General features: G+C 28.7%; 1 protein-coding gene across 4 annotated transcripts; it reads right to left on the reverse strand.

The window, feature by feature from the left end:
- Nucleotides 1-896: 896 nt before the first annotated feature.
- On the reverse strand, nt 897-26003 carry LOC114128982 (uncharacterized). 4 transcript variants are annotated; one of them, XM_050202831.1, is made up of 6 exons: nt 25690-26003; nt 25335-25476; nt 23036-23123; nt 22815-22935; nt 14796-15029; nt 897-7012 (listed from the first exon to the last, which is right to left on the reverse strand). In XM_050202831.1, the coding sequence occupies exons 2-6, from the start codon at nt 25459-25461 to the stop codon at nt 6320-6322; spliced, it is 1263 nt and encodes a 420-aa protein (XP_050058788.1). In that variant the 5' UTR covers nt 25462-25476; nt 25690-26003; the 3' UTR covers nt 897-6319. The 4 variants fall into 4 exon arrangements, with proteins under 4 accessions (XP_050058788.1, XP_050058794.1, XP_050058781.1 ...); XM_050202837.1 differs by having other exon boundaries at nt 25335-25507; XM_050202824.1 differs by having other exon boundaries at nt 25335-25513.
- Nucleotides 26004-27434: the final 1431 nt, after the last annotated feature.

Consider the following 27434-nt stretch of genomic DNA (forward strand, 5'->3'; position numbering starts at 1 on the left):
AATTTAGAAGACAAAGCAATAATATTGCTTGTAATAATGTTTCTTACTAATAAAATAAATAATTATTATATAGAAATGATGGGAAAATTATTCGATACGAAACAAACAGTGAATTATAAATAAAGATATTTAACACATTGATGATTATTTTCTTTCAAACAATTTTTAGAAATAATATTAAGTGTTCTAAAATAATTAAAAATTACAACAGAAACATAAACATCAAAATCGATTTTATCGAAATGTACTTGAAAATGTAATCAAAATATTAATTATTTTTTATCTTATTTTTTTTTCTCTGACCTTCAAGCATCTACATAATTATAGTTTACATTCCATAAGTTAAAAAAAGTTACAGTTAAGATAGTAGTTAAAATTTGCGTCTCACTATTTACATAACGTATAGAATTATTATTATAAATGTATAATAAAATTTTTAAGGTTTTAGTAGATTTTGTAATCAGGAGATAAATACAGATATTTAAAGTTGTATCTAAAAATATAGATAAATATTAAAATATAACTTATGCACTAAAAATATGTATTTCCATAATTTATAATGTTTATAATTTAATAACCACAAGTTTTGAACTTTATAGTTAGTATTATGAAGATTAAAACTATTTTCATGGTTTGTACATACATACAAAAAAAGTATAGTAAAAAATCTCAAGTTGAAAAAAACAATTGAAAAACATAGGTATAATAATTTAACAGTTAAGTAAGTAGTAGTAGACAATAATTATAAAACAATTTTATTTAGTGATGTGATTTATCGATATTTATAACTATTTACTTTTGTACTTATGAGTATATGGAAAATACCTTTTTTTTTATTATAAACAACCCAGAATAATTAAAATATGAGAAATTAAAAAAAAAAAAAAAAAAAACAATATTACTTATAACTTCAAATATTGTAAATGACTGTTTCAATATCAATATATTATATATATATATGTATACAGTATACAACTTACTGTGTAAAATAATTATCGATTTCAGTCGTCAATCGTTATGCGTGCGTGGACAATACACGTATATGAGTATAATTCATCAATTCTTAATTATATAAATAATTATACTATAGGTAATAAATTAATAAATATTTTATATACACAGTTTTAATTTTTTGTTTATTGAAATACACAGATCTAAAGAAAAATAAACGAAAAATCTATGTATAATATTATTATGATACAAAGCAAGGACCACACGAATGCCAAAGAGTATTCTGTTTATTTTCAGCGATACTTAATTAATATCGGTAGAAAACATGTTATGAAACAGTCATATGCTGCTTTAACATAAACAACTGGACGGATACACTTAGACGGACGACAACAACGCGACTGAGATTGAATTTTATATAATTTTGAGTACAGCTCAGAAAATAAGTAAAAATAATAATAACGATAAATCGAGATTTTAATGCAACTTTTAAAGTTAGCACAATGTCGAGGAGGAATCCGAATAGTTCACAACGATCCATTTCACTAATATTTTGGTAAATAACAAACTTAACTAATATTGGACGGTAAAAATATATAAACTCAAAATCGGGACGTCATACAAACGGTTATTAATTACAAAATTAATTTCAGTAACGAAAATTATACAAAAAACATTTGTAGAAATAATCAATTATACTTTATAGTATTACAACATCATGCTCGACCAGCGTATAACATAAATCTAAAAAAATCCATATTTACATTTTTGAAGAATAAAAAGTACAAAAAAAAAAAAAAATTACAAAACAATACAAATTGTATTTGTTGTATATTACATACTTATTCAGGGTCTAGGAGGTTTTTCGGGACATAAATGTCTATATACACTTTGTTATGTTGGGTATTTACAAAATCTGTTATGATATAGTAAAAATGTATTTTATTTATGTTAGTAAAATTCTAAAAATAATATACTTAAAAATATCATGAAAAAAATTCACAAACCGTAAGAATATAATTTGGTTACGCGACGAATTTCGTACTATTGTATTCACATTCCAATATTACATTATAATATTATAAATAATTACAATTATAATGTATGGGACTTATACGATATTAGGTATACGATACTAATTTATGCTAAACAATATATATAAAAGTAATAATATTTTATTCATAAAAATGACATGTAGTTAGTAATTACTCTAGTTTCAAATAGTAAGTCAAGTTGATGTGGCCAATGTATTATTATTATTACAAATTATATTAAAATATGATAGAATTTATAATAATTGTTCATTATCAGGTGAGTAGGCGTAGAGGTCTTAAAACGATAAGTTGTGATATGCCTGTGTATTTTGTATTGTTATGTTTTTTCTAGACAAAATTGATATACTAATTATATATTATACGTGTATATTTACTTCTTATTGATGCGATCAGGCACATCGCATACATACACACACACACACACATACGCGCTGTCACTTTTTTTTGAAACTATGTCTCGTTGTGTTGGAAAAAAAAACGAAAGAAATTCGTATTAACAATATGATTTTCCAGGAAATCCGAGAGCTGGCAACTTTAACTGACAGAATTGCGCGTTTTGTCAGGTATTGTAAAGTCATAATATTCGTTCGCACACGCCTTTGAGAAATACCCTCGGAACGACCGTTTCACTCGATTTTCGATTGGCTCTACTCGATTCGTCGTCGACTAGTTACCGAAAACCGTTGAAAAAAATAGCCAGGACTCGGGGGAAAAAAAAATCGTGTTTTGTACAACGCCCCGTGTACCCACTTATTATTATTCGTATGGGAATTATCGATCAGTATCGTAGGTGTATCGTAGTGTTGACGATACGCAAAGTACATTGACGTATTGTATCCTAAAAAGCGCAGTTCTGTCATGTGTGTGGCACGTCGGGTTACGCGTTGTTACGTGCGGCCTCGTCTGCCAAGCGGAGTTGCTAGTGGATTGATGTGGGTGTACAAATAAAGGACACATAATATACCGATCTAGATAATAACACATCGATTTACTTTAAAGTAGCTCGAGCGGTGTGCGCGTACCCCATGTCACGTATGCGAAAGACGCATAAGACCTATAAAATATAGTGCGTTACGGGACACTCTATGGAATAGAAGAATAATACGTATACAACGCCCCTAAACTTTTTCTCGACGTGAATTGCAGCTGAAATATTTCCACTGTCCGGTCATTGTTTCCGAACATAAATTATGGAATGGATAAGTCGACATCAAAATATTATGGTTTATCTGGAAACCCGGTGGACGATGATGTGCATTATACCGGATATGATAGTATAAGTATCAGTGTGTATATTAGTTTATCTACGAATGAGTCTTTCATACAGTGTTGAGAATAGATTACAAGAATAGGATACAGATAATATTATTGCGTACGTCATAATATATTTATCAAGATACAAAATAATATATCACTTTTATCTAGGCGATTGGGTAGATAAAATCAACTTGTGTATAAATATTATTGAAATTATTTGAATATAGTAATAATCATATTAAATGTTCAGGACTTGAAATCTAAAACTAACTATTTTCTAAATCTAGAAAAAAAAAATTCTAAAATCTATTGATTTTATTATAGTTATAAAACACGAATTCGGCGTTATTTTCTATATAATTAAGAATTTATATAATTTTAGAATTAAGAAGGAATAAAAAACTCGGATTGGACGAAATTATAATTTTACTGTTTTTTAGTTAATTCGTAAAATAAAATAAAAAGTATTAACTATGTACAATTATTTGACATTAAAAAATGGTCATACACAATACAACAATACACCATGTACTAACCGTTTAGATAGTACTACAAAAAAATCAATTTTAATAGTATGTATATATATTACTTAAGATTACTTAAATTAAGTTTACCTAGTTGAGGAAATTTGTTATATAATATAACCATTAGGTAACTGGCACAATAATTTTGTAGATAAGATAAAATGACGATAGATGAGTATTTTTTTTCTAAATTGGTTTCAACACTTAAAAGGATATTACATTCCTTACACTACCATAATATTTCATTCATGTCTAGCCATAAATCGTTAGATGACGACTAACGAAACGATAACGATATTACTCATTGGTATTTTGGTATTTGATGACATACATCGCCCATCGACTATCGAGATTTACCAATCTTGTACACGGCAACAACGTTTGTATTTTATACTTTTATTATTACAACAATGGGGCCCAATCTTAACCGGCTCACTGTACTTACAACATACTTTGCCTGTAATCTACTTAAGTGTTGTTGAAAATATTTAAAGTAATGTTGTATTATATCGTATAGTATATATAGTATATTTGTATGACTTTATACGATTTGAACTAGCAATCAATGGATCATTGTTGCTTAAATACGACAGCTTTTCGATCGAAATGAATTGTTAATCACAATGATTATAAGATCGATACGCGTATTTCTGTGCCGACTGTTAATATTATACTATGTACATAATACATATATAGATAGAATTAATATAATGTTATCAATAAATAAATGGCCATCAGACTTAACTATAAACGTATACATATATACTCGGATAAACGAATCTCTAAAATCATATTATTATTAGTTACATTACGTTATGTAGGAACTAGAACACTCGACATAGACATTTGTATATTTATCATATTATTATATCATTACGTATTACAGTAAAACTGGGTAAATTAAGTTTCGAGAGAAACAGTACATATTACACTATACGATTGTGTATTTGGACGCGTTAAGAGTTATTTACACAAGTTATATACAGGTCGAATTCGAAGGTATTTGTAATCCACCAAGAACAAATTTTCCGACGAATTTCGAGATCAACATATTATTATGTATTTATATATACTTCTGACTTAAATTGCTTTTACGGATCGCAGGCACTTCACAAAAGTAAAACAACGGCAACTATAAAATAATAATAATAATAATAGACATAATGACAAAGGCGTCGGAAATAAATAATCAAAAGGAAGTAACTGTACACTTTTCGTTGATACGGTGTACTTTTAAAATAAACACGACAAATTTATGGCGTTTGTCTTTCAGAGATAAACTTTTGATTTTGCCAAAAGACTTTCCAGTCAATATTTTTCCCAGAACAGTCTGTTATGATTTTCACTAACGCTTTTGACATATTATTATATTATTTAACAATTAAAAAGCACTATATCCCGACGTCGCATCAATATCATAATGTTTAATTACTCATAGCTCTCGATTTCGGCTTTCGAATTATGTCGTATATTATAAATCGCGCATTATGAGTTTAAAATATTAAATCATAAAATCAATTATGCGACGCAAAATATTTTAAATAATTCGTATTGATTTTAGTGTATTTTTGTTACCTAGCTAACCGACCGAATGACTGAAAGATATTTTGAGATACTGGTACCCACCAATAACCTAATAAGTTTTACGGAAATAACTAACCAATGGTCATTTTAAATGTTTATTTTGAACGCCGTAGGGTCATTTGAGTAACATATTATGTACGATTAACACAGGTACATATGATTTGGTAAATTTGGCATAACATATATTTGCATATTATTTGGCTCGATCGATTAACAATTACATCACAATACATTAGCATATATATAGCGCCTACATAACATTATTCATCTGCCGATTATTATTATTGTAAAACGGAGACAACAGTTTTCGCGGGTCGTCCGGTACACGTGTTTAGGTGTTATAAGTACGTTAAGATAACAATATTCAATCTTATAATATTAAATCGTCAGGACTGGCCAAATATTAAACACACAAGGTATAAATAGTATAGATATTAGGTATCTAGTTTTGCACGTTGTTGCGATCGAAACGACAGCGCCCAGATAACGGTTAATACTTAACATTCCAAAATTATTTTTGGATCCAATTATCAATGTAAATATCCAAAATGATGGTCATAAATCATTATACTATCATATTAATCGAGTTGAAAAAAAAAATCAATAAAATATTCGTTACGAGTAAAAAAGCTGACGTGAAGACTGTAGTGAAGGTTTTGAAAACAGTATATTATAATTGTAACGTCAGACTTTGTAATAGTCTCGAGTCGACGGACGGTTTAAAAAAGGGCTAGTCGGACAATTCGTTTTCCGTTTGATCTCGCACGACCTGCGCAGTCGTTCGAGCCACTACGTTTATCGTTCTGAAAGACCTCGAAGAAACCCATAACTCGGTCGAAAATGGGTTTGGAAAAAAAGAAAAATCGAAAACGTAAACCACCTAAAGTCACACACACACAACACACATACGAACACGATACCTAATGAAATAAACGAAGACGTTTTATTTTACTGGGAGACGGTGGCAGTGGCGGCGGCGGCGGCGGTCGTCGCCAGGCCGCGATCTCCCGGTGAGCAATTATCGGCGTTCGGCAGCGGTGGCAAATCGTCACCATCACCGTCGGTGTGGCCGCCGCCGCCGCCGTCCACACCGTTTCCTAACAACCGCTGTTCGACCAGGTACTCTTCGTCGTTGTTGTTGTTGTTGTTGTTGACGGTGGCCGTCGACGCCGCCGCCGCAGCCGACTTGACGACGGCGATCGACGGTCCTTTGCCGCCGTGTTTGCTGGCCACGTCTTCGACGGTGTACTCGCACTGATTGCCATAGGCGTACGCCATTTCGGCCACGCGCGAGTCCACCGACGACGAACCTCCGCTCGAGTGGTCGGCGGCCGCCACCTGTAGCTGGGCCACGGACGCGGTCGGCCGGCGGTCCGCGGTCAGGTCCACCTGAGTCTGGCTGCTGGGCTCCAGCACGGCCGGGTCGACGGCCACGGTGGTCGGGCCGCACGCGGCGCCTCCGCCTCCTCCGTTGGCCAACAGGGACGCCTCCCGAAACTCGCGACGCAACATTTCCGCCTCCATGTCGAACTCGTCGTCGTCGTACTCGTAGTCCATCGATTTGGCCTCCGCTTCGGCGACGGCGGCAGCAGCCGTCGCCGCCGCCGCCACCTCGCCGGCCGACGACGCCATGCAAACGCCCTGCAACGGGTATACGCGTAGTACGTTAATAACACGTTTTTATAATAATATTATACAATATTATTGTGTTAATTAATTATACTTATGATAATTATGAGTCATCGTTATTGTTTATGATTTTTTATTTAGTTTTTGTAGGGTTTGATGGGGGGGGGATAGATTTTCGAAAAATAATTTTCATGATATTACGTCAGCGACATCAGCTTTAGAACTGTAGAATCGTGTAAAAACCACGCCCCGAGAGTGGGCGCGAATGTGCCATATATCGCCCACTCTTCGTCGTATCTGCCTTTGAGTCTTAACACATGAAAGACTCGTGTATAAAATATGGATACTCCTCCCTGTATAATAGTAACCGGTAACCCGGCAAATATATTGTGGTAAGGACATTTATAGTAATATATTATACTTTTTGTATCGATTATAAATTATTATTATAGACACTTCTAAAGACTTTCGTAATCGTCTTAAATATATTATGGTATATATGTGTATTTTATATACGCGTCAGGGTGGATATTGCTAACGCTTTAGTTGTATAAACCAATTCGTTCGATTCACGTGATATGCTTGCGTATTATTAAAAAAAATAAAAATATCAATCCTTATTTGACAATTACCTACCCACTTTAAAGTATGGACCAACGAATTAGAAATAACTGCTAACCAAAGACATGCTAAAGTATATAAAAAGCATCAAACTACATAAATAATAAATCTCATAGCAGTATGACTGTTTCGGTACGTTATAATACCTTAAATAACCTAATAATTCCATTATAATAACATCTAATATAGACGCAACGCAATCATTTTTAACGTGTGGTGTATGCTGTGTCCTCGTAGATAAGAAGAGTTGTAACACTACCAACAAATTTACCATATTGTATAGAATTCTTAAACTTTTAGGTCTTAAGTGAGAATAAAATCTATGACTTGAAACCGTATAAAGTATAATATAGTTACGAAATATAAAACGGTAAAATGAGATGTTATATAGGGATTTAAGATTGTTGTAGACAGTTATTTCTTTTAATGCTAAGTCAATGTGTATTATTATCACAACCACGTAGATAAATATGCTAAAAACAAGTATTAGTAATAGTGACCAAATATTGGGCGTCTGGCGAAGCATCAAAATGCACTCCCATTTTCTACTTTATTTAGACACGTGCAAAAGAGTGATAATCTTCCCTCTCAAATGCTTTTTTATTTCTGATTTACGGCCGGTGCGTGAGCACTTACGGCATTGACCATACATTAGCATCTGTAGACATTAAGTATAACTACATAATTATGCAATATGCTAGTCTAAAAAACATAATTTTGTTTAACCGACGAATATAACTATTTTTATACCTTTTCCATATATTTTATATATCATGCACTATTACAATATGAAATGGCGGTTTTAGTAATAAAAATAAAACAAAATCCTGATACTGCAACAACTGCTGTTGGCTGCTCTACCTACAAGGATACAATTATAATATTTTACAAGAAAATCGAATAAAATTTAATTTGTAAACCCTTTGTATCTGAACGTTAACACCGTATTTATACAACAGCATTAAGCGTTTCTATTATATGTATATAGTCTATGTAGTTATTCACCTATACTGTTTTGAACGTTTGTATTGGTATAAGTGTAATTAGTTGCGCGAATATTTGATATTATATGTGAAACATTTCGTATTCGAGTAACTGAATAAAATATTAGACGTGCGCGTCTCTAAGTTAAATTAAAACTTGACAAAAGCGTGTTTTAATACGAATATATTATAACCAATAATTGTTACCATGCGTATAATTATACGTAATCATTTCTCAATAATTTAGTAAATATAATAAACAATTAATAGTTTACTATTCAAAAAAATTGAAAATAAGTAGCCTAGGAATTTTAATATTTTAGTTTTGATAATTTTATTTTATCATTTTAAAATATTTATATAATTTTGTAATAACTCCGTTAAGTATAAAAATAAACACATTATGTTTTTTTTCATAATGATAAAAGTGTTATTATTTCGAACATGATATTTGACTCAAAGTGTTGAAAAATATAGTACGTATTACGTAGAAAACCCAACTAAAAGACGAGTAGTAATGGTATGTAGATTTTTGTATTCTTTATTTCTATACTAACTGAAAAGCGAGAGTTGACACGGTACGCGTCAGAGTTCTATAGATTTTACAATAGTATTTCTTTTTTTGTACGTCCATTAAAATTTTTTTGAATAAAAGGAGTGTTGCAAGAGTTTTGTAAGCTTCTCTGCAAAGTGAAAATTCGACACATCGAAACAGTAAAACAGTACCGAAAAAACAGTGAAAAGTGTAGGAGAATAATGAATAAGAGATCAATATTATACGAACCATAGTGTTAGATTTTTGGCAAATCTATTGACTTACTAATGGTTGTTGGTTGTTGTGTTAACTGTCAAATTTCAAAACACCCACTTCATTGGTTCACTCAAATCCTTTATCAAACTTTCTTAACTAAACGTAATGCTTAATAAATCGTTTATGTGTCTCTTACCTGTAACTAAATGTATTACGAATACAAATATATGACCTACATAATGCAGTTCACTATCTATATACCAACTAAATATATTCGGTGAATAATTATTAATACTAGTAATAAATCAAACATTATAATCGTTAATTTACCAGAATAATATTTGCATATCGTAGTTATAAATAAATTAAGCTAACGAGGTTATAATAGGTATATTAAAATGTATTTTAGGTAGTAATTCGATTAAGCTATATTATAATGTAATACAAATGAAAAATACTTGTTTAATAAATTTCGTTGTAAATGTGAATGGACTTATAATCTACTTTTAAAATATATTTTTTTGTGATTACACCAATGAAAATATATGAAATATGCATAATGTACTTATACCTACGGTAGGTAATACATTTTTCTTCGGTATATATTCTTATTATTATCTTTAAAGTTTAAAGACTACCGTAAATCATAATAATAATATAATACAAAAAGAGTTAATATTTATGTTTGAGATTCTATTTTGCAGTATCTTGATGGAATCAAAAGTGTAAAGTATGAATTTTATCCTTATAAAAAACCCGTAATGGAAAGGTAAGCATATAATTAATTGCTTTTACTTTCATAAGCAGCCAGCTCTACGAATACAAATTTAATTTGTATAATGAAAAAATAAAATTGGACGGCAATTAGAAACAACTTATGTTTAATTTTTAAACGTCTCTAAACGTGACTTGGATTAGGGTCAAACAACTATATGAACACAAGCAAAATGTATTATAAAAGGGCAAAAACACGCTATGGTATAATATGTTATATTAACAACTTTATGCTGGGTAAATAATATAAATGAACGCTTCTTCTATATCTTCTCTTAAATGATTGCAAAAACTAAATAACGTTAGAATTTGTATTTAATGGCTTAAAACAATAACCTACCTACCCACTTGATAGTTTCTTATTAATTTACTATAAAACGTTGGTAGTCAAATCAGCGCGTGGAGGCAGATTAGTGCCAAAATAGTGAACACATGGAGATTTAATTCTTGGTTTACAGCCAAGTACCCAAAACATTATTATTATTCAAATTGAAACAAGTAATTTAAAAAATAAAATAATTCAGTTTTATTATGAATTCGAATAAGAGGAAATTCTTATCTAGTTACACGTGTAATAGTATAAAAAGTATAGTATAGTATAGTGAATTTTTTAAGTGAATCATTTTGCCGATTAAGGATATGTGATGTTTTTATTAATCATTATGTACGAGGCAGCAAACACTAAGGTTTAACTGGAATACGTATCATTATGATCGGATTAACATGTGACGGGCTTAAATAATTGAGTTAATGGGCGTGAGAGATTAAAAAGAAGTTAATGATCCCTGTTCGTGTTTAATTTAATTATATCAACACGTATTCAAACTTTAAACTTCGTGTGTTTAATGAAACAATGATATATTTTTAAAATTAATATCCATAACATCATTTTAATATTAGGGTTTGTGGATTTCAATTCATTTTAATTTTAAATTTTTTAGCCTTTTAAGTGGGGATTCCTGACACGAATACATGACATTTTCAACTTACAAATGAGTTTGAAGAATAAATTTATTCTAGAAACGATTTTTTTCTTTTGACTGTTGGTTGCGTGTGGTGAAATATTTTCTTACATAAGTGCTTCTTTGATTATTTAGAATTGCTCGAGTAACGAATCATTTAAAAATAATGTTAGAATAACAGAAATTGTAATCAATTAGGTATCAGTTGTCATTATTTAATTATTATGATTCGTATTTACTTAGAGAAATATTTTCTCTTTAATCTATAGTCTATACATTAATAATAATAATAATTATAGATATAGTATTAAATAATTCAATTTTTAATGTATTATATTAATATAATGAGATAAATATTCAAATACATTTAATTTAAAAATGATCAACTTAGGTTACATAAAAAAAATGTATTTTGATAATTTATAACATTTTGTAACGATAGAGATGATTTCACGCCATAAGTGACAAAAGAAATGTAAAACAAAAATTAATGCTTTTAATAATTACATTTTAGGACATAATTGTTTTTATTATAGGGGTATGAAAATATAATCTTTTTAATGAAGTTTTAAATATGTATTGTTTTGTTTTTATACCTACTACAAGTCGTTACCGGATTAGTAGCTACCGGTTAATTATGTACATAATATGTCAATTGTATTAATTTAATTCAAGTCAATTTTATTTTTCTATAAAATAATAATTATTTATTATTGTTTATAATTTAACTTTTAAATTTTTTTATGACATTAAAATTCTAGCCCTAATTTTTGTAATTTATTCATATTTATTTAACTTACTCAACGTTCTCTATCTAGGTATAAATAGCTGTTGATGTCCAATGCATATACAATTAACTTACATATTTAATTGTTTTTGTATTATAAATAATATTAAGTTAGCATTTACTGTATGATTTTTTTAAATGTTTTTTTTTTCAGTTTTAATTCACTTAAATTATAATTATATTTGATATTTTGGAAACTCTTCTTGTACTTTATTCATGTTTTAAATAATATGTAATCACTAAACTAATGTTCATCGTATATTTCGTTATACTGCAACACTAAATTATGTTACTATTGTAAATGGATTTTTTCAGTAAATGAATAACGAAATGTGTGGGATTAAAAATGATATAAGAATTTTGTATACAATATATATAATTAATGAAATGGGCAACAAAAGAAACAGCTACTATCAGATATTTTAATCGAGTAAATAATGTCTCGGAGAAGTTAAACAAAATGAAGATGCACGATTTTCTTCCTCTATAATTCAGCCATGTGAAAAAATTCAGGATATTATTATTTAACAGTGCGTGTAGGTGTATATAAATATATACTGTACACAAAAGATAGAGAGTTGCGACAACAAAACGCTAATCTTTTCGAGCTTTACTGTTAAAGTAAAGTTGAAAGTATAGTCATTATTTTCTGGAAAAAAGTCGTGTTGGATAGATAACGACAAAAAAAAAAACCGTATACGCCTAAAGCATAATATAACTTTTTCGTGTTCACGACTCAAGTCGAAAATTGGCAAGTTTTAATTGATTTACTTTCGCCATGTATAATAAATGGTACTAGAACGGTGGAGCGTGCATGCGTTTTTTCATCTCCGCTGACCTTTAGAGCACGGTCCATCTCAAAAACACAAACACGATACACATACGCATACCGCCTATACCTGTGTTAATCGACCTAACGGTCCGAACCTGGATATCTATTACTATAGGAAAAGGCATGTATATATATTAAAAAAAAAAAAAATGCCATTGATGTAATACGCGTAACCGGGACATCAAAAACATTTGCATCGTTGTCGTTAGTTATACTCTACGCGGGTAGATGCACAATGGCGGAGTTTGTATAATGTTATGTTCAACGTGAATATAATAACAACTGCCTACAAAAGGTTGATCGTGGCTAACAACGTAATGTAATGCATTACAAGTATTAATAACTCGAAAACAACTTGTATTTCGTATACGCTCGTATATGAACAAACCTTGAATATACTGCGCGTACTAAACAATACGGGAGTCGAAACAGCTACTGGCGCTTTTTGATCTAGTCCTCGTAGATAGAGCATTCTCAGAGTATTAAGTAAAATAATGCCACTCGGTTGTCAGTATAAACCGCAACGAGTTTAGCTATAAATCTACAAGCGAAACTCGATGGAAATAATATGTCGTTCCGTATAGTTCTTTCGTACAAAATTATTCAACTTATTCTTTTGGAGAACAAAAATTGACTAAAACCTACATTATCATTTCGTGGATAATGTAAATTATACATCTCCATGACACCTCAAAATGAATATCGACTCAGTCGAGTAAATCTCCTAAAAGTTCTATATTCCCGCTAGCTAAAAATATTTAGAAATATTATCCTTATATTATTATGGTAAAACGATAATATTTTTCTATTTTTATGCACACGGCATCGAAGTAAATACAAACTACTACGCTTCCATAATGGAGAAAAAACCATAATTTGCGATGAACAATCACTTCACAATGTTTTAAATTTAACAACAAAGTACTATAAAAATCGTTCGCTATAAAGTATTCAGGTATTTCACTGTTTCAAGTGACTCTTTAAGCGTATTAGTCAGCTTAAAGTATACGTATAACCTATAGATTTAGCTTAATTCAAACAAAAACATATTGCCCTACATTAAAAGAAGAGTAACTTGATTAAGTTTATGTGGATCTCTGAACATTCTTTTCTAGATGTCAACGAAAAGGCTGACTATCACGCCAATCAAGTTTTTTCATCTCCTTCCTCAAAACTCATTTCACACAAAATTTCATAAGTTAAAATCATCAATCTTCGTTTAGCATCTTCCTTAGGTTTTTATTTTAGAATACTAGGTTATTCGATAAATATTTGATAACAAACGTGGAGAAACCGACTTGCCTTATATGTTGCCGAGATTCTCACTGCTTAGCATGACAATTGTCATGCCTGACTGCAGAATGCTTCTAGAAGATTAAGAAATTCTCCAATCCACATGAAATAACTTGGTTTAATTAATAATAATGATAAAAATAAATAACATTGTAGGTTAGGTTAATTTCTGCAGTATGTTTTGTGCATTCTGTAAATTGTATTAAATCTTTTCTTTTATGTAAAACTCATTGACTAATTACTTTTTTATTAAATTAAGGTAAGCCTTTCTGTGGAACTTCTGGCCAATCGAATACCGAGCTGTAATGCGTTTAAACGGTTTTCCACCGCTGTAAAATAATTATTAATAATATTTTCACGTTAAAAATCGTGAATCGACATCAAAACATTCATCGTTTTCGTAAAAAAAAAAAAAAAAACTTAATGCGAGAACTAGTTAAAAATTACAATCATGCGAAGTAAATTTAGATTACAGATGTAAAAAGGTATAACGTTTTGTATAATTATTCAATTATAGTAGGTCATGCAAAAATTGTCAAATTAGTTACAAATCTACAGTGGACAAAATACGATAATATGAAATTCGGTTTGGATGTTTCGCGGATGATTTTTTTCTGTTAATAGAACACGAGTCACCCGCGTAGCTGGTCACACATAACGACAATAATATGATAATAATATAGTACACCCGTATACGGGGATTATAAAGACACAGTATACAGACGCACAGAGTTTAGTCGCTATTATTATAACAATAAAATAACAGTATTATTGTACGGTGTAATTAATTACCGGCACTCTTTCCTCGGTTTCCACAATCAGATGGTTGTTTTTCATCGTCAACGTGATAATGCTCCCGTTCAGGTTCGTTTTGTTCGTGTCTCCAAAACGATTGTTGGGCGGACTATTGTACAACAGCGGCGGCAACGGCGCGGAAGCACCGTTCGCCGCAGCGTAGCAACACACCGCCGTCGACGCCGCATCATCTGGCATCAGGACGGAATACTGCGATTCGCTGGTCTTCAGCTGAGTCCAAAACACAAAAGCATAATGATATAACATCCGTGAATTACCATAATTATTATTATTATTATTATCATCATATCATTATTTCCGATGTGTGGTGAATACGACTGCGACGACGCACGCAGACGAATTGTCAGTTCGAGTATTTGTTTGATCTCTACTCACTAGTGTACATGACGTGTATTATTATAATATTAAAACAATTAATTAATAAAACAATATTATTATAATATTATATTACCTATATGGCTATATATATATAGATACGACGAAAATCATATTGGTACATCTCACCATCCCGGTGTAGACGTGCGTTTATGATAGCTATGATTTATTATAATACGTTTATAACAATAATAATTGCATTTCTATGTAAGCATTTTATAAGAGATATTTTGCGTATAAACAAAAAAAAATATTCGTATAACTTACTGATTTCTAATTAATCATAATATTTCCTATAAAATTTATAAGTTTTCAAAAAAAAAAAAAAACTATAATCATTGACTAGAAAATAATTATTTTATATTATACTTAGATAGTTGTTTAGGAATACAATCTTTATTCAGTACAATTATTTCCTTATTTATAGAAGATTTTAAATTTATATTTTTTAATATATTATTTACTATTGCTTCAATTTTTAGTAGAAATAACAAATATGTTTAACACCCTTGCATTTATATTGAATTTCAACTATAATGACGATAGATTTAAATTGAATATTTTAAAAGTAACGAATGTATTTACAAGATTTAGTTTTGAATTGAAAAAAAAAACTATTAAAGTTTTAAACAGTTTTGCTACCTATGTATACCAAAATACGATGAAAATGTTTTTTGAAATTAATTATATGACATTGCCTATATTTTATTATTATTATACAATGTACATTGTACATCTTGTCAGAAAATGAATCTATCTAACGTCATTTAAAAATTAAATTACTTATTTGATAATAAAGTCATTATATTTTGTTATTATGATTGAGCATAAAGAATTTTTATCAATGTATTAAATTTTATATTTTATACAGTTTTAGTTGCTGGCAGTATAAAGATTAGAAATATGAGAAGAAATAAGTTAAATACTTGTTGTGAGAGTAAATTAAATGTTCATTTTAAAAATATGTATATAATCTTATAACGAATTTGTGGACTTATTATGGCGTGGTTTCTTATAAAATTACATTATTAACATACTTCATGTTTCTACCTCTAGTAATTTTTAACTATAACAAAAATCTAAAATTATTTGATAAAAAATCGTAATTTTACATGCGAATTTTTAATTTTGTAAAAATTTAAACCAAAGATACATTTTTTTTAATTGACTAATTCTCAACTTCTTTTTATACTGTAAGACAAACTTATGGAAAACCCTGTAATTATAATATTTTTAATTCTTAGCACTTATATGACATTTTTTATACATTTTTAACTACAAAATAATTTGCAAATTCATGATTTTGACGAATTTTTATCAATATTTGAACTTCAAACACTAATAAAAAAGGTTGTGGCTGTGTATTCTTATATTTTTTAGTCACTTTAAGACTAACTCATGAAAAACTTTGTATTCAATTTTAAAGTATTTTAAATTAGTCAAAAAAATTGTAAACCCGAGTATTTTAAATGTCTATAAATAGCCTTAAAATAAAAGAAATATTTTGAAAATAAAATGCCAATCTAATTTCTAAATAACCGGTAATATTTTCAAATATCTATGATTTATACTTTTTAAATAATTACAAATTTTGAAAATCGTTTGATAATAAATCGTATAAATTTAGACAATCATAACATTTTTTCTTATAATGACGCTAGTATTCTCTATAGCTTTTTGAAGGAAAACTTATGGAAAAATTTGTAATAAATTTTTCAAATTTTTTTTTAACATTTTAATGACTAAAAATTTTATTAATTTTTAACTACAAATTTACTTGTAAATTTTCACGATTTTGACATATTTCGTAAAAATTTGATCTCTAAACGCTTAAAAATGTGATTAAAGTTGTGACTACCGATTTTCAGTTTTTTTAACTGAAAGAAGAACAACTTGTAAGAAATTTTGTATTAAATTTTAAAGTTTTTTAACGACATTTCAAAAAAAAAAAAAAAATACTTAGAAAAATTGAACATTTTAGTTGTCAAAAAGAGGCCGGAATATTTTAGAAATTTAATTGTGTACAGATAACGCTAACATAAAAACATTTCAAGTATTTACAGTGATTCGTTTTTGAGTTACAACTATATAAAAAAAATAAAAATCGATTTTTTAAAACTCTTGGAAACTTCTTACTTTTGACCTCTATAATGTACCAAGGATATTCAATTTGCCATCGGAAACCACCCCTGAAGTTTTAAATTGAAGCTTTATTTCGACAAGTTATGCTGTACACACACTAAAAAAAAAACACACGTCATCATTGTAGAATCAATACATTCCTCACTCTGTTCAGAATTTAAAGTATGATTTGTAATGTGAACAATATTTCCATTTTTATTTTGCAAAAATTGTTCTGATAACTTCTGTTTTATGTGATACTAAACGCCAATTAATTTATCATGCGCATGTAAATTCCTATAATCACAATAAAATAGGCAAGATCAACATCACTGTGAGATATTGATGTGAGATCCCACCTGCTGTTCAAAGTTTCCAGAATACATATTAAATTACATATAGATTGTTATCCACCATCTGCTTACTTTTTACCTCTCAGTCCTCAAAAAAACTTGATATTCATCGTTTTTTTCTGACCGAATATTTATCAACCATTGCACAGGCATTAAATTAAGTTTTAATAATTTCAATTTCTATATGTAACATATGCATATATTATGTGCTTTATGCAAAACTACGATTATTGATAGTTAACAATTTTGTAATAATTTCTTTAATAAAACTTTATTACTAAATAATCTAAAATATTTTTTGCCCATTTCTGTTTTAATGTTAACCAAGGTATGGTGCATTATTAGCTCTATTTTATTTGAAAATTAATTTGCATATCCTGACTTTCCTTTCATACGCTTTTTTATAGATATATTTTAAGATTTAACGAACAATTTTTTTTTTTTTTTTTTGTAGATTGGTTGCGAAATAGAGTTACGGATAAATATTATATATGTTAAAAAAGTTTAAAAACCACTTAATTGATTTTTTAGTGTACCACTATTTCGTGGGTAAATAACCTGTTTTTAAGACTAGTTTTAGATTTTTACGATTTTCTTGATATACTTGATTTGAGATAGGTCGTACACGTCATTTTGTATTCCCCCTCGAATAATATAAATTACATCTCACCTTTGTGGAGATATTTATGTCAGTGTGTTCACTTGATAATGTATTAACAAGTGATTTTAATTATAATATAGTATAACCTTGTTATATTATTGTATTATTCTTGTGGAAATGTACAATATTAGTATTATACGTGTTTTAACATTGTAAGCACGCGTAAAAACGTCTAAATTGTATGTTTTAATATTAAACTTAAGCTGGACATAACTTTTGATTGTTATACAAATGTAGGTATAAATAAATGACATCAACGGTAGTATATAAATTGGACCTTCGACGAATGTAAAGCATTAGCTCGCAAAACGTCATACTGTGTATCTGTGTATATAGTCTCCGTTGAAGTTCAATTATGTACATTACATTATAGTTATATTACAGTATTAACATAATCGTTGAGTCGTGAAATTCATTGACATTTAATACTTAAACCCACTAAAGTTTCAATTTCAGCAATTGCTATGGCTAATTGGTCGTATGTCTTATAATTTATTGATCGCTACCTCGTATAAAGAATTTCTATTATATAGAAGACTTATTCTTCTACCTGACACTTATTTGACATCTTTTCGCTAGTAAAATCTGATAACTACAATCCACCATTAATAATAACTCTCTCTTTCTAACCAATAAGTAGTATTATAAAATGTTTCATTTAAACACAGTAGAAAACGTAAATAATGAAATTTGAAGGACTTAAATTAGTCATAACAACCGATATTAGAGTTTTACCGAGACCTCCAATCAAAGGCCATTATACCCGGCTTGTCATTATAACCGGTGTCTTTACGAACCTTATCTAATGTACATTCATACATAAATATACGGTACACAACGAGTAAAGAAAAAAACACTAACAAAAATAATATATAGCTGCAATAATAATATTATAAAAGAAAACATAAAAGAAATATTTTTATTGACGTATGGTGTTACATTAAATAAAGAATTACGTTTAAAATGGGAAAAAGAAAAAAATTCTGAACGATAAAGTAAACACGTTTGGAAAAACCGATGGCAACGGAGACAGGTGGTGGATATTATATAATACCTAATGGCGGCGCGTAATGTTCCAACATTTTTGCCGAGATAAAAAAATGTACGGACGTTGTCGTTGTCCGTTCACTATTATTTTTTCCTTCACTTACTTAAAGTTAGGTACGTATTAACGTTTTATTATTTACGAGATTAAAAGATCTTTCGATTAAATTCAAATTTATTGACGAGTATAATCTATATCTTCGTATAAAAGTAGTCCTATGAACACATTCATTGATTTTATTGGATATGTCATTTAATAGTTCCTAATTTATTATATTTTAAGCTTTTTAAGATTGTTGTAAGTTATTGAAAATATAAAAGAATAATTGAATTTTTATAAATTTAAATGAATTCTAAAAAAATTATGAACTTAAATAAAATAAAATAATCTGGTAAAACGCAGAAATACTATATAATATGTTATAACGTTGTTAATGAATTCACATCACTCCTGTATTACCTCAACCAAATACAATTGTTGTTATATGAAACGCGCAATTTGTATTTTACAGTTATATTTTTATTCAAAAGGCAGTAGATGAATACAAATTTAGAATATTATACGATTTACCTTTCTCATGTATTCGCCGTATTATTAAATTATAATAATCTGTTCATTTTTTACAAAGAAATATTATACTGTAATTTACGCGTTTATAATAAAATATGTATTCTATAATGGTTTAAATAATTGTTTTTAAATTTTACTCACTTAAAAATTGTATTTTTAAATTATGTATTTTGTATAATATACGTGCAAACTATAATAATAATAAAAAATGTTAGTTGCTTATAATATTAATACATTAAAGTTTTATTAGGTATTTTATTTAAAAAGCATATTTCATATTACATGACATTTAAAAGGTATGTGATGTGTGTGGTTACACTTTTACTTGCTCACTTAAGCATGGTTTGGATCGTTAGAAGAGAGTATTCAACGATTTTTAAAAATACTTGGGTGGTCACTCATCTGAATAAAGGTAGGTACTATAAACAATTGGTGTTTCACAAAAATGTTGAAGATACAATTTTATAAAATCATTCATAATTATTCATGATAAATTGTAATTTTAATGGAATAAAACATTTTTTTGAGTAGTTGGTTATATATTTGAAATATTTTATTATTTTTAACATTATAAAATATAAAAACGTATATTTTAAAAAAAATGTATGGATGTATATTTTTAATTTAAATTTTTAAATTATTCAAGAATATAATATTTAATATTGTACTCTATATTATCTTTTATTTTTTAATATATAATACATAATGTATTTATAATCTATATACATATTATATTGTATATGCGAAGGGCAAAGTAGGAATAAAGATATCTTTCAAAACACCCGATTTCAGTGAGCGAGGTAAGAAAAAGTCTACATTGTACGGGCATCGTGCATCATAATCAAATAATAATGAGCTCTACAAACTAAGTAATACAATTATGAAAACCAAACAGCCTTGTTTAGGTGACAATAATCAGTATGTTCTATTATTTTTCCAACTACAAGTGTTTAAGTGGATAAACCTTTGTTGTTAGTGATAAATAAGGTTTTTTTATTGTTAAATATCGACGTCTATCGCTATTGAAATTAGCGAGTTGACAGCAACGGTGAAGGTAATGCAACGTTAATTCGTTTTTTTTTTTAGTAAAATGAATTGTTCATTCAAATACATATTAAATTATTTAAATTATATTGTATGACAAGTGCATCAAATGCACGTTATGTATAAATTGTAAAAATGATCATTTTGCAATTTTAAATGTTGAGTGAACTAAATTGTTTTTATATTGATAAGTTTGATATAATTTCACTTGTTTCAATTTTTAAACTTTTTTAAATCTATCATACTGTTAAACGTATATGTACAACATACGTACTAAAATAATAATGATAAAATGTAGTACATCATTGTAGGAAGTATTTAATTGTGTACATAATTTTAAAATTATTAAGCTGATAGGTTTCTTGATGGATGTCCAAAACATATTATAAAATTACACTGATTTTATACTGATTTATTATTAAAGCACGAAAAATCTATTCAATAATCACAACTATCATTTTATTTATAAATACATATTATTTTTATTTTAATAATATTATGGATGAGAGAGATAGTGAGTGTTAAAACTTTGAACTCAATATTAAAAATAATTTATTTTATATAAAAATTTTAAATTAAATATAAAAACATAATAGAATTAAAAGTAAAAATTTGACATGTTGAATGTTACACCGGTAACATAAATTGTTGATATTAAATACTGTAGTACGTTTAAAATAAAAACAAAAAAACCACTAATAAAACATAAATTATCACATATTGATATAGTACAACGAAAAATCCACTAGTTAAGGTTTATTTTAATTGTTAAGTTACTACTTAAATTTAAATATGAATTCACTTGCTAAATTGTAAATCTAGAAGAACACGGTAATAATGACTATTGTTGTTATACAATAAATAAATGTTGTTAGCCAGTAAATAAGGTAACGTTGTGTTTAACAAAAAGTTAAAATAAAAATGTTTTCATTTTACTTTTTTAAAGATTTGTGTCATATCGTAATCAAATTAAAAATATTGTACAAGTTTGTATTTTTCATTTATTGACAGTCATTTCTTTAATTTACTAAGTCTTATGTTATAACATAATAAAAATATGTTATATATAGATAAACTCATTTAAAAACATTAACTGGTATGATGGCGTACTTTACAAAAGGTTAACAGATAAGCTTAGTACCTGTGAAATTTGTTTTTAAAAATTGTTAACGACCTAAAAGTTTTTTTATCCTCTTACTTTTATAGTTTTTTTCAAACTAAAACACTATAATCATGCTGCATTTTGCTTTCAAGCATGAAAAGTTAAACACTCGAATGTAATACATTTTAAAAGTTGAACACCAAAATACTACGAACAAATGAACAATATCAATCAATACATAGGAATAATAATGTCATTATGCTTTCAAAAATCTCAACTATTTTAAACTTGTAGTATTATTAACTTTGGTTGGAACATGTAACACAATAATAATTAGTCAGAGCACTTAAACGCAAAATCGTAATAATAATTACTCAAACTCCGTAGCATACTAACTATTCGAAATTCAAGTCACTAATAATTAGAGCTAATGTATTTTTTGACGTCGGTGCGTTTTTCACCGAACGCACGGGAACACCTAATTTGCCTATACATGACGCCGTGTTTAGTTTTTAGAACTCGTACGTTTAATAATACGAATAATATTATTGTAAATATTATTTTATTAGTGTGTTGTACTCGATGCTATTTTTCAATATGCAACCCAAACTCGGTTAGATCAGTGAGTAATGTATTAGACGTTACGTCTGACAAAGACGTGTACTTGAATGATGTATTTTTGTTCGTCCTTTGTATAGAGAAAAAAAATATTAAATTTCCATACCTCCTCGGCGCTTTGCATGAAGCTCGAACTCTTGACGGCATCGCAACTGTCTTCGCGGCGCAGTCCGTCGTTGTCATAGCCGCTGTTGGTATTGTGGTTTTTGTATTTTTTCCACACCATTCTAGAAATGCAAATAAAACAAATAATAAGTCGTTAAATTGATCACTGTTTATTCAAGTCAGAGTGTCAGACACACGCACATTCAGTGCCGATGAACTTACCTCACGCCAAGAACGAGCAGTAGACCTAAGAACAGAGGTATGACTGTGGCTACACATGCTAAAATCAATGTTTGTACTTCTGTCAAACCTGAAAACAAAATATTATCCGGATAACTCCTATTCGACAAATTTTACAAATATGATACAAAGTACTACAATTCCAGTATTTTGAAAGCAACTCTCAAAAACACACACATATACGCCTTATAAGTATTTATAATTGTACATGTAATTTATCTAATTGGTACGGAATGACCATGGAACGAATCAATAAAACAGGAGTGTGCTTTTAGTGTAAATTAGTTTTTTAAATGAGAACTTTTAAATTTGTTAAAGTTAACAAGTTTTATTTTTTTCCCAATTACCAATGCTGTATGTCGAAAATAATACAATTTGAACATTTACTATACACAAAATTTCCTTTTGATGTATTTATCAAAGCTTTGATGTACTAGTTCAATGTTTTCCTAGTGATTTTTTACAATAACAAAAACTTTTCTAGTTTCCAAATGTTTACAAGTATAAAATTATGGGACATGGTATTTCCATTAATAGTATACACTTAGCCAATATATAATAAATAATCACTAATCACTTTGTTTCATGGATAAATTTTGTCCGAAAATTGTGTCTAAATCGGCAAAGTTTGGTATTATTATTAAATGATACCTAAACAGAAATATTAATTATAGAATTTAATAAAAAAATAAAATATGATTTAAACAAAAAAATTAAATTAAAAAAAAAGTTATTTTATATAATTATCTTTTTTTTAAAGCATCGTAAAATGCATACTTCCATAATACGTAATTTGTATTATTAATTAACAATAAGACATTTTCATTTCAAATTACCAACATAAATTATTATTCTTTTTTAACTTTTAGTACGCTCAAAAACAATATAATATTAAACAATTATAATTTTGTCATCAAATTTTAAATATTAAATAGTGTATTGTGCAACATTGAATGAACCACTGTATATTTGTAATGGCTTTGTAGCAAAACAAAATAACACTGCAACGGCTCATACTGTATAGTATTATTCTAAGCTTAAGGAGATTATCGTATCCATGATTTATGATGAGAGGTTTATGTAATAAAATAAATAATGACACACAAAAGTAGTAATGAGATTGAAACATACTGTACATCTAAATTGTAAATATTGTTCAGGGTTGCCTAAATTCTTATGAAAATATTGAGATTATTACTATTTTTACAAACTGTCTTGTAGGAATCATCCATAGTGTTAGTTATTAGATATATAAAAATGTACCCACACAACAAACAATTTGGATGAAAATGAAGTGGTGCAATTAGTATAAAAATCGAAAACAAACCTTAAGAATAAATCAACAACAGTAATAATTTACCAAATTCTATCAGATATTTATGATTTTCTACACATTTAGAAAATGTTATTACCAATATCGGCGAGTGTCATAGTTCCATAGAATAAATAAAAATAATATTCTTATCGCTGAATTTCGTAATATTTCTTTATTTTTTTGTAAACCATGTATTTAATTATAGTGACAAGTAAAATAATATATATTTATTATGTGATATAATTTGTTGTATTTTAGTTGGAGTAACCAGAGCAATTAATCATAGTTATAATAGATATCTATGTGTTGAAACTTATACCAACGATAGTGGTCGATAATTTCAATGGTCAATGCTCGCAATATCCTACAGTGCAGTGAAGTGAAATAAAATACATGTCATACAAACGCCGTCGTTATTTTTTATTGAGCTCGTCTCTCAAAGAGACCTAAGAGCTATAGCCATATTATTTTTTTTTTTTAACGGGAAAACGATCGTTTTAATTTTCACTGTTACGTTTTATATTCTAGACACCGCTGTGAACGAGAGCACTATGGAATCGTATAACCACGTATTATATGACGGAAAACAATGGATAAATGTCATAAAATTGTATATAGAGAAACATGATAGCATTGCTTGCATTACCTAATTTCGATAAAACAAATTAAGCTTTTATAAGACTTAGTGTACACACGAGTTATATTGATGGTAATTGAGCGGAAAGAGTTCGATTACTTGGATTTTTTAATATCATTAAATATTGTACACTTATGTACTTTTAAGCGAAACAAATAAATCGATATCGCGTATTGTTTTCATATTGAATTTCTAATGACATTTTGTAGATACTTATATTATAGTGTTTGCAATGGTAGTGGTCACTGTTAGTATACATTAGTCACTTGTGTTCTAAACCGACGATAATTGCAGCTATTAGCATTATTAATGATTAATTAGTAATTTACCTCCGTATTCTTCCAAGTCTTCGGCTAGGAGTCCAGTAGCGTTGATGCTGTTCGCGATGTCCACCAGAGCCCAGTCCGCATCTTCGGATATTTCGGTGTGTTCAAGCGCCGTTTCCGTGCTGTTCATTTTTCTTGTCAACTTCTGTGAACCGCGATCGGAAACAAAACGTTACCTACCGCTATTACGGTTTAATAATATTATATGGTATTGTAATGCTACGCGCGTTAATAACACGCCTATTGCACACCCTCATTCCTATGCTACGAGACACGAGTATAATATCACTGGCGAGTGATATTTTTTGTTTTTTGTTTTTCGTTATCAACTCTAACAGTATATAAAATGGATATGTACTTGTTATGATGCTTGGTCCTCTGGAACGTGGCCCGTATCTCGTAAACACCATAACAGTGATGCGGATCACACAACGCACGCGTACAGTGTTATAGGTATCAAAATAATATTTATAATACGACCGAGAGACGAGGAAAACAATTGAGATGAGATAATGGAATGGAATCGTACACGCGCACGTTATCGTGCACCGAAACACCGTGCGCGTAGTATTTCGAGGGACGGTTACTGGTCGTGTGCTATTCGGACGTATCTGACGGAGGCGAAAAGTTCCGGGTATACCGCGAGAGATCGGTACAAAGTCTGTTTCATTGATTATGCCCCTCCGTCGGCGCCCTGGGTCGCTGATCGGGTGACTTCGGCTCCGGACGGAATCTCGTCAAAACCATACATATATACGTACACGCAACCACGCACCCCCTCGCCGACCACGCCACCCACACACACCCTGCACACGCATCCTTATGACGCCGTTTTCGCAACCATCCGCTCGGTACATAACGTTTGGACACTAAACAAAAATGCCTATAAATAAATAAAAAAAAAAAAAGAAAACACACAAAAACAGTATGATAAATAAATAAAAAAAATAAAACGTGTACATTTACGACACGCCTATACATAATATACGTATACATATTACGCAGGCACGGATATATTTTATATATTGCGTTGTTTTTCAATGTGTATTCGATGGGAATACATTGAGAACATGTGCACAATATATATTTTACGCTACGTAAAAATATGTAAAAAAAAAAAAAAAAAATCGGTCTATACATAATACATAAATGTATTTTTTTCGTAAAAATACCTTTTTGTTTATTTAACTCCACTAACAATCACATCACCGGAGTAATAATAGAAAAAAATTGATTTCTGATATTTTGGTAAACGGTCTTATAGGTACATGCATTTTATTTTGTCTGTTATATCATAGAAATGGATCAAAAATAATTTTCTTCTAGTCGTGAAATGTAATACATGAATACAGCCATAGAGCAAATCATATTAAATCTAATTTTGAGGATAATAACTACCTACTATTACAAAGATCATAATATTATGTGAATTTATGTAAGACGTAATAATACAATATTATAATTATATAATCACATTTGGTTAAATCTTAACTATTTTACTATTATAATGATGTGTAAAAATTATTATTTAGGAATTTTGAAGAATTTTTCTATATCATATTATTTTGTTCCAAGTGCAATTTTTTATTTATTAAAAAAAGAATAATACTTGCGGTGGAACACTTTATAAACGAAGAAATGTTAAGCAACTTTTTATTTTCAAAAAACACCATTAATATACAAAAGGCACTCAATAGAATCATTTTTTATTAATATTATGCATTTATTCTTCTCTACATTTTATAATAACATTAAATATATATTTGATTATAATTTAATGGATTCTTAGAATACACAAAATGTCATCAAACATGTATATACTATTTGGTATAATTTTTAAATTTAGCGAAATATTATTAATATTATGTGTTTAATAGATTTTCTGACCGTTCAAAGATATTTAGAATGTGATTGATATAAAAGATTAAAGCTGTATGTAGGTATATTATGCTTTATGAATGTCTAGTATATTATTTAATACTTAAGTATTGTACTCATATATTATAATATTAGTATACACTTAGCGTATACCTGTATATGATATATGTAAATAAATGTTTAGGTAAATATTTATCGAGGAACAATACGTTTTAATTGAATAGT

This window comes from Aphis gossypii, chromosome 1, assembly GCF_020184175.1.
Source record: "Aphis gossypii isolate Hap1 chromosome 1, ASM2018417v2, whole genome shotgun sequence".
NCBI lineage: Eukaryota > Metazoa > Arthropoda > Insecta > Hemiptera > Aphididae > Aphis > Aphis gossypii.

Coding starts and splice junctions, on each gene's coding strand:
- LOC114128982 (XM_050202831.1), bottom strand. CDS start 25,461: ATGAACAGCACGGAAACGGCGCTTGAACACACCGAAATATCCGAAGAT. Junction 22,936..23,035: donor CTGCTCGTTCTTGGCGTGAG/GTAAGTTCATCG, acceptor TTGCATTTCTAG/AATGGTGTGGAAAAAATACA. Junction 7,013..14,795: donor AAACCGAGGAAAGAGTGCCG/GTAATTAATTAC, acceptor TACCCGTTGCAG/GGCGTTTGCATGGCGTCGTC.